Consider the following 13690-nt stretch of genomic DNA (forward strand, 5'->3'; position numbering starts at 1 on the left):
TTACTGGTGATAATAATCAAGACTAATACATGAATCTTAAAAATGATTAAAAACCAATAGCAGAACATTTGTGTAGGCTTAAGGAAAAGCTTCATTATTATTTAGAAAAACTAATATGATCAAATTTGATTTCATTCTAAATCCATTCACATTATCATAAGATATTATATTTGTCAATGAAAGAAAAAGAAAAGCTGCTGGATTTAAGTAAAGAATCATCTTACCCTTAAATAACAACTTAAATAGATCAAATTATATAAATTCTGGCTAGTGGTGAGGGGGAAGTTTCTGCCAGCTGACGAAGGAATAAAAGACATTATTCTGCCATTTGCTACAACATATGTGTTCCAATGCTAACTATTAAAATCTTGATTATGATTTATGTACAGCCATTTCAAATATAAAACCCGATATTAAAAAGTAAGTTTGTGAAAGCAAGCTCAAGTTTCTCAAGATTATTTTCAAAAAGTTAAAAAAAAAATTGAAGAGAACACTTCCTAACTCATTCTATGAGGCCAGCATTGTCCTGACACCCATGCCAGATAAAGACATCACAAGGAAAGAAAACTACATACATCCCTTATGAATATAGATGCAAAACTACTCAAGCAATTACTAGCAAACCAAATTCAACAGCATATTAGAGGATTACACATCATGATCAAGTGAGATGTACCCAAGAAATGTAAGGGGTGATTCAACACATGAAAATCAATTATGTAATACACTACATTAACAGAATGAAGGGAAAAAATCCACACATTCATCTCAATTGATGCTAGAAAAGCATTTGACAATATTCCACACACTTTCATGAAAAAAAAAAAAGGTCAAGAAACTAGAAATAGAAGAGAAGTTCCTCAACTTGATAAGGGGCATTTACGGAAAACCCACACCTAACAGTATACTCAATGGTGAAAGGTTGAAATCTTCTCCCTCTGCTAAGAAATAAGGTCAGGATGTCGATTTTCATCAATTCTATTCAACATTGTACTGACAGTTCTAGCCAGTGCAACTAGGCAAGAAAAAGAAAAAAGCATCCACATTGGAAAAAAGAAATAAAATTATTTTTATTTGCATATGATATGATTCTAGGTATAAATAATTCTAAAGAATCCACCAAAAAAACCCCTCTTAGAACCAATGAACAAATTCAAGCAAAGTTGCAGAACACAAGATCAACACTCCATATCAGTTTTATTTCTAAATACACTAGCAGTGAACAATCAGAAAAGGAACTTAAGAAAGCTATTCCATTTATAATAGCATCAAAAAAAAAATACTCGGGAATAAATTTAACCAAGGAGGCTCAGGACTTATACACTTAAAATTCCAAAACACTGCTGAAAGTGACTGAAGACTAAATAAATGAAGAGACATCCCATGCGCATGGATTGGAAAACTTGATTTTAAGATGGCATTCTCTTCAAAACAATACACAGATTCAGTACAATCCTTATCAAAATTCCAATGACCATTTTGCAGAAGTGGAAAAGCTGATCCTAAAACTCATATGGAATTTCAAGAGGCCCTAGCCAAAACAGTCTTATAAAAGAAAAATAAAGTTGGAGGACTCACACATCTTGACTTCAAAATTTAAAACAAAGGTATGGTAATCAAAACAAGTGTGGTACTGGCAGAGGAATAGACAAACGAATCAATGGTACAGAATTAAGAGTACAGAAATAAATCCATAGCTCTATGATCAACTGGGTTTTGACAATCATGTCACGGCTATTCAATGGGGTAAGAATAGTCTCTTCTATAAACGATGCTAGCACAACTGCATAGCCATATGCAAAGAATGAACCTGGACTCCTCCCTCACACCATATACAAAAATGAACTCAAAATGGATCAAAGACTTAAATGTAAGAGATAAAACTATAAAACTCTTAGAAGAAAACACAGGGGTAAATCTTTATAACCTTGCATTTGGCAATGCGTTCTTAGATATGATACCAAAAGCATAGGCCACAAGTAAAAAATATAGATAAATTGAACTTTATCAAAATTAAAAACTTTGTGTATCAAATGATGCTATCAAGGAAGTGAAAAGACAATTCACGGAATGGGAGAAAGTATCTGTGAATCATTTATCTGATAAGGGTTGAGTATCCAAAATACATAAGGAAATCTTATAATTCAACAACAAAAAGATAAATAACCCAATTAAAAACGTGCAAAGGACTTGAATAGACACTTCTTTAAAGAAGATATACAAATGGCCAACAAACGCATGAAAAGTTGCTCAGTATCACTAGTCATCAGGGAAATGCAAATCAAAATCACAGTGAGATACCACATCATACCCACTATGATGGCTATAATTAAAAAAAGGAAAATGACAAGTTTTGGTGAGAATGTGGAGAAACTGGAACTCTCCAACATTACTGATAGAAATGTAGATTGTGCAGCCATTGTAGAAAATAGTTTGGAGGTTCCTCAAAAAGTTAAACATAGAATTAACATACAGCCCAGCTTTACCACCCCTCTCCCTGGTATTTACACAAAAGAGTTGAAAACAGGTATTTAAACAAATACTTGTACATTAATGTTTATAGCAGCACTATTCAGAATAGACAAAAAGTGGAAACAACCCAAATGTCCATCAACCATCAAGGGATGAATGGATAAGATGGATAAAGTGTGGTATACAATGGGATATTATTCAGCCATAAAAAGAAATGAAGTACTGTTACATACTACAATGTGAGTAAACCTCAAAAACATTACACCAATTGAAAGAAGCCAGGCACAAAAGGAGATATACTGTATGATACCATTTATGTGAAACATCCAGAATCCATAGAGACAGAACACAGATTAGTGGTTGGTAGAGACTAGGGGAAGGAGCGAATGGGGAGTGACTCTCTAATGCCTATGAGGTTTTCTTCTGGGGTGATGAAAGTGTTTTGGAACTAGATATTAGTGATGGCTGTATAACATTGTGAATGTACTAAATGTCACTAAATTGAATGCTTTAAAATGGTTAATTTTATGTTATGTGAATTGTACCTTAAAAAATGGATCCTGTTACTTTTCTCCTTGTTTAAAGTCTAAGCTTCTTATTTTCTTGAGTCAAGCAGAATCCCTTATATCCTCATTAATAATAGTAATAACAAGTTATTATTTAATGAGCTCTTATGATGTGCTGTCAACTGTGATGCATGCTTTTCATGCACCATATTATTTAAATCTCATAACAATGCTATAATGGCATATAGTAGGTGATAAGGAAGTATTTGCGGTATGAATGAACAACCATATAAGCAAAGTGCATGTGAGGCAACTGAAGTTGAGAGAGATAAGGTAAGTTGCATCAGGTATCCTAATTAGTAAGTGGCAGAATCCAAACTCTAAGATTTATAAGACAAAAATACCATTTTTGACTTCAGCTCTAACCTGATATTAGGGAGAAAGACATCAGGTTCTCTTTCTAGAAAGAAGTTAGGTCCTTAATATTACTTTTTGAGTCATACTGAAACTCAAATCTGTTGTTTTGGTTGTGTTGCTTTGGTTATCAGGCAGCTTTGATATCCGATTCTATATTATTTACTAAATATGTGAGTTTAGGAAAATTTGATCTAACCTTTCTGAAACCAAGGCCACTCATTTGTTAAAGACTGTCAAGTGAAGATGACAGGATGCACTGGTGGAACCAGAATTGGAAATCAAGGCTACCTTACCCTCCTGGTTTTTAAATAATGGTATCTGATGTAAAATGTTAAGAAAACACTGTGCAGGCCAGTGTTCTGTGAGGGGATGTCCAACAGGACAAATAGGAGTCTTAATGTGAGGGGACTGAAAATATACTGGGACCTCACATTGAATGAATAGGGAACATTGTAGAACACAGTTTTAAGGGTGTTAGAAGTGGGATTCTAGTACTGCAGTCACAATAACTATGAGTGGAATCTCCTTTGAGAAGAGATAGGGATTCTTCAATGTGAGAGGCAAGGGGAGAACTCACTATGAGAAAAGCAGAGGCTCTTTTGTGAGGAGACAGGATATACCATGAAGACTACACTGTGAATTGATTAGAACACTATAAAGCCATTAGTGATAAAGATAGGGGGCTGGGGGTAATCCAAGTGGGATTGAGATTTGTGTCCGGAAATACTGTGGAATTCTGAGTTTGAAAGCAGAAGATACACTGTGGGAACCATTTTATAGATATGTAGGGGATGAAATGCTCCCTGGTGTTACAGGACAGGGTACAAAGAGGAGACGCCGGATTTATAAAAGGGTGGTCTAAAGAGAGGGAACAAGAAATGAGGCTCCCATTGGAAGGGGCAGGAAATACTAGAAATCCCCGTAGGAAAGGGTGGTGTTTCCCTAGTTCGAGAAGACAAGGGGCAAGTGCAATCCTAGAGGAAAGTAAGTGAAGATAATAATAAGAACCCAGAGGAAGAGGATGGCAAAATGTGTGGCTAACAGTGCAAGAGTATTGCAGGAGGTAGAGAGTAGGTTTCAAAAAAGATAGCAAGGGGAGATCATCATTAGAAAAGTAATGGCCCTTGGAAGGGGTGTGGGGGATACTGTGGGAACCCCTGTGGCAGGGTAATGAGGATACTCTAGTGTGAGAAGACAGTGGACAAAGCAGGACCATAGTGTGATAAAAGCAGGGTGACTAGTATGAGGTTCAGAAAATAATGTGGGGCCCCAAATGGGAAGGAGTGAAAACACCTCAAAGCAGGCAGGCAGGAGACTACAGGGAGCTCCAGCGTGACAAAATCAGGGCCTCTCGTGTGAGGAGACAGGACAGGATGTATTGTAGGACTCCCATTCCGCTGGAGAAGATGAGAAAATGTTGAAGCCACAGGGAAAGAGGAATGGAGGGCTTATTACTTTGTGAAAAGGGGAGACCACAGTGGGATAGAACAAGGTGTACTGTGGGGTCCTAAGTGGCAGAAAAATGTGAATCACTTCAGCTGGCCTGAGAGGATCACGGGAAAAGGAGGAATCCTAGTGTTGGATAAAGGTGAGCTAGTAAGAGAGTACAGGAAACATTTTGGGATTCCTAGTAGGAAGGAATGGGAAAATGTGGGGCTTCTAGTTGGGTGAATTGGTGGGATTCATAGTGTAAGTGGACAGTTTAAGTATACAGGGTATGTTGTTTCCTCAACTCAGTAGGATGGGAGCCCCCAGAACCAGAGCACAAGGCACAAGTGGTTGTCCTGTATGACAAAAGGGGGCCCCAGTGGAAAAAGCCAGTAAATTCTTGTGGGTAGGGCCAGGAAATAATGTAAGAAACCTTGGGTAGGAAGCGATGGTGACATGGCGGGACCCTCGTGGCAGGCCGCAAGAAATACTGTGGGAAGCCAGAGGTTGGAGACCAGGAGCTCTCCAGGGAGCTAAAGGAAAACCGCAGTGTGAGGGCTAAGAACATAGGGGGAGCATAATTTCCCCATCTTAGGTGCTAGCTCCACTTACCCAAGCAGAGTTCAAAGACGTAGGCATAGTAGGACCAGAGCACGACGAGGACGATAACAAGCACAGGCACCCAGGAAAGTACACGGCGGCAGCACCGTAGCCCCCCGGACAGAGCCATCTTCCAGCCCCGCCGCATCTTCGGCTCGAAGATCGACCGAGCAGGCCTGCTGGCGCTGGGTCGGAACTGCTGGGGCAGCAGCTGAGAGGCGGGAAGGCGCGCTGTGCGGCGCTCCACTGCCTAGCCTGGCGGGAACAGTCTCCCCTAGTCGCTACCACCTGTGGGGCTGCAGGGCAGAGTGCGCCCTGCCTGGCACAATAGGCATGAGTCACGGCGAGGAGGAACTGGCGGTGTTGGAGCGGAAAGTGATCCGTCAGGCAGTCGAGGCTGGACACGCTCAGAGGGAGTGCAGTCCCTCCTCCTTCCTCCTCTCCCACCCGCTTGCCACAGCACTAGATGCAGGGCTAGACCTCTGCGAAACTGTAAAGAGGAAGAAATTTGGGTCCGCCCATCTGTTCTTACCGCACTGCGTCCCGCCTCATCTCGTCTCTGATCTCTGTCTCTGTTTCTCTCTCTTTGTCCCCTCCCTCCCAACTCCACACACACACACACACACACACACACACGAGCACACAGACACGCAATGTGAAAGATGCGAACTGTAGCATCTAATGACTTAAAGGTCATCCAGCCCCATCCTCCGACTGCTGCTTGAACAATATGCTTAACACGTAGTGCCGCAGTCGCTGCTTGGGTAAGTCCACTGGCAGGGCGCTCCCTCCTTCCTTCTCTTCTTCCCTTTCCCCTGAGTCAGCTTAGGCCATTTTAAGAATAAATAAACATATTGGTACAATAAAAGTAAATGGGGGAGATACTAATTCTGTGAGGGGTCAGGGAAAGCTACAAGGTAGTGATATTTAAGCTGAGCTTTAATAATAAATGAGTTTGCTGGGCAGATGGAGGGGGAAGGAACTTTCAGACAAAGGAAACAGCATTTGCAAAGGCATAGAGTAATGAAAATCCAAAAGTGTTCAAGGAACAGTCAGCATGGCTTGAGGAGAGGGTCGGTATGTGAAGAGGAAGGCTGGGAATGAGACTGGGAATACAGGCTGTGGGCACAGAATGCGCTGCCAGGGTATGTGGACATAATCTTGTAAAGCAGATTAGGAACAGCCAATAAAGATTTTAGGACAATAAAAGTGACATTATCAGAATTGTATTTTTGTAAAAGAACTGGCAGGATTTTGTAGAGGAGGATGGCCTGGAAACAGAGACACAAATTAGGAGGCAATTTAATTCAGCAAATATTCTTGGAGTGGTTGCATTGTGTTAAGTCAACTTTGGTATAAAAAGAATGAAAAAAGGGGGCCTGTCTCCAGGAAGTTCATGTTCTCATCAGAGCAATAGGTGTTCAATGACATAAGTACAATGATAGAAGTATAGTAAACTTTTGACATTTATGGATTTGATACCTACTGTTCAAAGATTTACAAAGGTCTATGACATGAAGAAATTTGTGCTTTTGTTGAGACCCATGTTGCTCTCTATTCTTTTTCATGGTTATGTATGGAGTAAATTTCTGAACTGATACAAGAACTTTGTTGTTTCTTTTCAGATTAAGTTACGTTCATGGTTGATATTACTAAATTAATGTTGTAATGAAATGCAGACTCATTTCAGTTACAATATTTATTTTAATAGCCTTATTAATGATTTGTACCCTAAGGTTCTGACATGGATACTTAGATATTTTTCCACCTTTTTGAGATATAGTTGACAAATAAAAGTATATATATTTGATGATTTGATATACATATACATTGTGAAATGATTACCACAATCAAGCTAATTAACACATCCATCACCTCACATAGCTACCATTTTTCGACAATTATTTTTTATTGAGGTATGTTTGACATACAACATTGTGTAAATTTAATGTGTACAACATATTGCTTGGCAGTATGATTGCCATTGTAGCCTTAGCTAACACCTCTATCGCATCACATAATGCAAGTATGTACACTTAAATAACTTCCCTCTTATTCTGCACCCCGCCCCCCCCCGCCCCGCTGCAGCTCCTGGTAACGATATGTTTTTTTTTTCTTTTTAGATTCCACATGTAAGAGATATCATACAGTATTTGTCTTTCTCTGTCTGACTTATCTCACTTAACATAATGTCCTCAAGATCCATCCATGTTGTTGCAAATGGCAGAATTTCCTTTTTTCTCATGGCTGACTAGCATTTTATATGTACATTAGCTATTGTGAATAATGCTGCAATAAACATGGGAGAACATATGTTTCCTCAGTAACCTTTTTTATTTCCTTTGGATATATACCCAGAAATGGGATTGCTGAAACATATGGTTGTTCTATATTTAATTTTTTGAGGAACCTCCATACTGTTCTCCATAGTGGATGAACAAGTTTACATTTCCACCAACAATGCACAAGGGCTCCTTTTCTCTCCACACCCTCACCAACACTTGTTATCTCATCTTTTTGATGATAACCATTTAACAGGTGTGAGGTGATATATCATTGTGGTTTTGATTTTCATTTCCCTGATAATTAGTGATGTTGAGCACCTTTTCACATACCTGTTGGCAATCTGTATGTCTTCCTTGGAAAAATGACTATTCAGGTTCTTTGTCCATTTTAAAATGAGGGTATTTTTTGCTATTTAATTAATTATATAAGCTCCTTATATATTCTGGAGATAAACCCCTTATCAGAAATATGGTTTACAAATACTTTTTCCCATTCTATGGGTTGCTGTTTCATTTTGTTGATTGTTTGCTGTGCAAAAGCTTTTTAGTTTGATATAATTCCACATGTTTATTTTTGCTTTTGTTGCATTTGCTTTTGGTGTCATATCCTGAAAATCATTGCCAAGACTAATGTCAAAGAGCGTTTTCCCTATGTTTTCTTCTAGGAGTTTTACAGTTTCAGGTTGTACATTTAAGTCTTTAATCCATTTTGAGTTGATTTTTGTGTATGATGTAAGATAAGTGTCCAATTTCATTCTTTTGCATGTGGATATCCAGATTTCACAGAACCATTTATTAAAGAGACTATCATTTTCCCATTGTGTGTTCATTGTGTATTCACTCTTGTCAAAAATTAGTAGGCTGCCTATATGTGGGTTTATTTCTAGATTCTACTCTGTTCCACTGGACTATGTGCCTGTTTTTATGCCAGTACCATACTGTTTTGATGACAATAGTTTTGTAATAGAATTTAAAATCAGGAAGTGTGATGCCTCCGGCTTTGTTCTTGCTCAAGATTGCTTTGACTATTCAGTCTTTTGTGATTCCATATACATTTTGCAATAGTTTTTTCTATTTTTATGAAAAATACCACTCAAATTTTGACAGAGATTGCATTGAGTCTGTAGATCACTTTGTGTAGTATGGACATTTTAACAATATTAATTTTTCCAGTCCATGACCATAAGATATCTTTCTATTTATTTGTATCTTCTTCAATTTCTTTTACCAATGTCCTAAAGTTTTCAGTGTACAGATTTTTTCATCTCCTCAGTTAAATTTATTTCTAAGTATTTTTTCTTTTTTGTGCTATTGTAAAAGGGATTGTTTTCTTAATTTCCCTTTCAGATAGTTTGCTATAACCATATAAAGATGTAACTGATTTTTGTTGAGTTTGTATCCTGCAGTTTCACTAAATTCATTTATTAGATCTGGCAGGCTTTTGGTGGAATCTTTAGGGTTTTCTACATATAAGATCATGTCATCTGCTAACAAAGATAATTTTACTTCTTCCCTTCTGGTTTGGATGCCTTTTATTTCTTTTCCTTGCCTACTCTGTCTAGCTAGGACTTCAGTCTATGTTGAGAAGAAGTGGTGAGAGTGGGTGTCCTTGTCTTGTTTCTTATCTTAAAGGAAAAGCTTTCAGATTTTCACCACTGAGTATGATGTTAGGTGTGGGCTTGTTGTATATTACCTTTATTAAGTTGAGGGACATTTTTTCTATACTTAATTTGTTGAGAGTTTTTAATCATGAAAGGATGTTGAATTTTGTCAAATGCTTTTTCTGTTTTTATTGAGATGGTCTTACGATTTTTATTCTTCATTCTGTTAATATGATGTGTCACATTTATTAATTGCATATGTTGAACCATTCTTGCATCCCAGGGATAAATCTGATTTGATCATGGTATATGATCCTTTTCATGTGCTATTGAATTTGGTTTGCTGGTATATTGTTGAAGACTTTTGTTCATCAGGGATATGGTCCTGTGGTTTTCCTTATTTTAGTGTCCTTGTTTGGCGTTGGTTTCAGAGTAATGCTGGCTTCGTAAAATGAGTTGGAAGTGTTTCTTCCTGTTTAATTTTTTGGGATGAGTTTGAGAAGGATTAGCATTAATTCTTTTTTAAATGTTTGTTGGAATTCACCAGTGAAACCACCTGGCCCTGGACTTTTATTTGTTGGGAAATTTTTGATTACTGATTCAAAATTCTTATTATTGGTCGGTTCAGATTTTCTCTTTCTTCATGATTCAGTCTTGGTAGGTTATATATTTCTAGGAATTTATCCATTTCTTCTAGGTCATTCTATTTGTTGGTATATAATTGTTCATTAAAGTCTCTTATTATCCTTTTTATTTCTTGGTATCAGTTAAAATGTCTTCTCTTTCATTTAAAATTTTATTTATCTTTTTTCTTAGTCAGTATAGCTAAAATTTTTCAATTTTCTTTGTCTTTTCAAAGAACCAACTCTTAGTTTCTATGATCTTTTCTATTGTCTTTCCAGTCTCTACTTAATTTATTTCTGTTCTAATTTTCATTAATTTCTGCCTTCTGCTAACTTGATCTTAGTTTGTTCTAGTTCCCTAAGGTGGATTATTGAAGTCCCCTGCTATCATTATATTGCTGTCTATTTCTCCATTCAGTTCGATTAATAGTTCCTTAATATATTTAAGTGCTCCAGTGTTGACTGCGTTTATAATTGTTATATCCTCTTGATGAATTGACTACATTATCATTATATAGTGACTTTTGTCTACTGTGGCAGATTTTGAATGAAAGTCTATTTTGTTTAATTTAAGTATAGCCACTTCTACTCTCTTTTCATTACTATTTGCATGGAATATCTTTTTCTATCCCTTCACTTGTCCTTAAAGCTTAAGTGAATCTCTTGTAGGCAGCACATTGTTGGATCTTTTTTTTTTTAATCCATTCAGCCACTCTGTGACTTTTGATAGGAGAACTTAATCCATTTATTTTTAAAGTAATTATTGACAGATAAGTACTTATTGTTGCCAATTTGTTTATTATTTTCTGACTGTTTCTTTAGTTTATTTGTTCCTTTTTCCTCTCTTGCTATGTCCCTTTTGATTTGTTAATTATTCCAGTGGTATGCATTGATTCATTTATCTTTATCATTTGTGTGTGCACTAGAGGGTTTTTTTTTTGCATGTGAGGTTACTGTGAAGCTTACAAAATACATAATTATAACATTCTGTTTTAAGCTAATAAGAACTTAACTTCAGTCATTTGAAAAAATACTTTTACACTTCCCCACATTTTATGCTACTGTTATGACCTTTCACATCTTTTTTATATTGTGTATCCATTAACAAATTAATATAGCTGCATTTACTTTTAATACTTTTATATTTTAAATTTTATTCTAGAGTTCAGTGATTTACATACCACCATTACAGTATTAGAGTGTTCTGAATTTGACTATATATTTGCCTTTACCACTGAGTTTTATATTTTCATATGTTTTCATGCTGTATCTTAGCTTCTTTTCAAGTTGAAGAACTCCCTTTAGCATTTCTCATGAGTCAGATCTAATAGTGATTATCTTCCTCAGCTCTAGTTTTTCTGGGAATGCAATTATCTTTCCTTCATTTCTGAATGACAGCTTTTCTTGGAATAGTATTCCTAGTTGGCATGTTTTTCTTTGAGCAGTTTGAACGTATCATCTGACTTCTTCCTGTCCGGCAAGGTTTCTGCAGAGAAATCCACTGAAAGCCTTATGGGGGTTGCCTTGTATGTCACACATTGCATTTCTCTTGCTGCTTCAAAATTCTCTTTGTTTTAGACTTTTTACAATTTGATTATCATGTGCCTTGGGGAAATCTTCTTTTGTTTGATCTTGCTTGGGGATATTTGGTTTCATGAGTCCGGATGTCCATATCCACCCCAAGATTTGGGAAATATTCAGCCATTATTTCCTTGACTAAGCTTTCTATCCCTTTCTCTTTCTCTTCTCCTTCTTTGACTCCCATAATGTATATATTTGCATGCTTGATGGTGTCACATAGGTCCTGTGTGATTTCTTTACTCTTTTTCAGTCTTTATTCTAATTCTTCCTCTAATTGCCTTATTTCAAATGACTTGCCTTCAAGTTTTCTGGTTATTATTGGTTGGTCAAAAAGTTCGTTAGGGTTTTTCCATAAGATGTTATGGAAAAACCCTAACGAACTTTTTGGCCAACCCAATACTTCTGCATAATTGAGTCTGTTGTTGAAGCTGTGTATTGAATTTTCTAGGTTTTGTCATTGTATTCTTCAGATTCAGGATTTCTGTTTGGTTCATTTATTTTTTAATTTTTTAAATAAAATAAAATATTGGCTATATTCCCTGTGCAATGCAATATATCCTTGTAGTTTATTTACTTTATACATAATAGTTTGTACCTCTTAATCCCCTACCTATATCTTGCCCCACCCCTTCCTTCCCCCTCTGGTAACCACTAGTTTGTTCCCTATACCTGTGAGTCGGCTTCTTTTTGGTTATATTTATTCACTTATTGTTTAGATTACACATACAAGTTACAACATACAGTATTTGTCTTTGTTGGAATAATTCATTTAGCATAACACACTCCAAGTCCATCCATGTTGTTGCAAATGGCAAAATTCCATTCTTTTTATGGCTGAGCAGTATTCCATTGTGTATACACACACACACACACACACACACACACACATACCACATATACACATATACAGATATACCACATCTTTTTAAAAAATTTTTATTGGAATATAGTTGATTTACAATGTTGTGTTAGTTTCAGGTGTACAGCAAAGTGAATCAGTTATACATATACATATATCCACTCTTCTTTAGATTCTTTTCCCATATAGGCCATTACAGAGTATTGAGTAGTGTTCCCTGTGCTATACAGTAGGTCCTTATTAGTTATCTATTTTACATACAGTAGTGTGTATATGTCAATCCCAATCTCCCAATTTATTCCTCTCCACCTTACCCCCTGATAACCTTAAGTTTGTTTTCTACATCTGTAAATCTATTTCTGTTTTGTAGATAAGTTCATTTGTACCCTTTTAAAAAATTCACATATAAGCAATACCATATAATATTTGACTTACTTCACTCAGTATGACAATCTCTAGGTGGATCCATGTTGCTGCAAATGGCATTATTTTGTTTGGCTTTTTTTTTATGGCTGAGTAAAATTCCATTGTATATATGTACCACATCTTCTTTATCCATTAGGTTGCTTCATATCTTGGTAATTGTAAATAATGCTGTTATGAACACTGGGTTGCATGTATCTTTTTGAATTAGTGTTTTTGGTTTTATCAGATATGTATCCAGTAGTGGAATTGCTGGGTCATATGGTAGTTCTATTTTTACCATCACATCAAAAAAAAAAAAAGATACCTAGGCATAAACCTATCTAAGGAGATAAAATGTCCATACTCTGAAAACTATAAGACACTGATGAAAGAAATTAAAGATGACAAAAACAGATGGAAAGAATACTGTGTTCTTGGATTGAAAGAATTAATATTGTTAAAATGACCATACTACCCAAAGCAATACAGATTCAATGCAATCCCTATCAAGGTACAATGGCATTTTTCACAACACTAGTACAAATAATTTAAAAGTTTGTTTGGAAACACAAAAGACCCGAAATAGCCAAAACAATCTTGAGAAAGAGGAACAAAATTAGAGGAATCAGACTTCCTGACTTCAAACTATACTACAAAGCTACAGTAATCAAAACAGTATGGTACTGGCACAAAAACAAACACATGAATCAATGTAACAGAAGAGAGAGCCCAGAAATAAACCCATACACTTATGGACAAATAACCTACAACAAAGGAGACAAGAATATACAGTGGAGAAATGACAGACTCCTCAATAAGTGGTGCTGGGAAAACTGGACAGATACATGTAAAATAATGAAATTAGAACTTTCTCCCTCCCACCATCCCTATGCCACCCCTCTAGGTGGTCACA

The 13690-nt window shown here is 36.5% G+C and overlaps 1 protein-coding gene across 3 annotated transcripts in view; it reads right to left on the reverse strand.

Moving 5' to 3' along the window:
* ZDHHC15 (zinc finger DHHC-type palmitoyltransferase 15) overlaps positions 1-5689 on the reverse strand; it is a 122315-nt gene extending 116626 nt beyond the window's left edge. For all 3 annotated transcript variants that reach the window (XM_059910310.1, XM_059910311.1, XM_059910312.1), the window contains exon 1: positions 5436-5689. In XM_059910310.1, coding sequence (XP_059766293.1) covers positions 5436-5571 — 136 coding nt within the window. In that variant the 5' untranslated portion in view covers positions 5572-5689. The remainder of the gene's footprint in view (positions 1-5435) is intronic.
* Positions 5690-13690: the final 8001 nt, after the last annotated feature.

Source organism: Balaenoptera ricei, chromosome X, assembly GCF_028023285.1.
Source record: "Balaenoptera ricei isolate mBalRic1 chromosome X, mBalRic1.hap2, whole genome shotgun sequence".
Classification (NCBI taxonomy): Eukaryota; Metazoa; Chordata; class Mammalia; order Artiodactyla; family Balaenopteridae; genus Balaenoptera; species Balaenoptera ricei.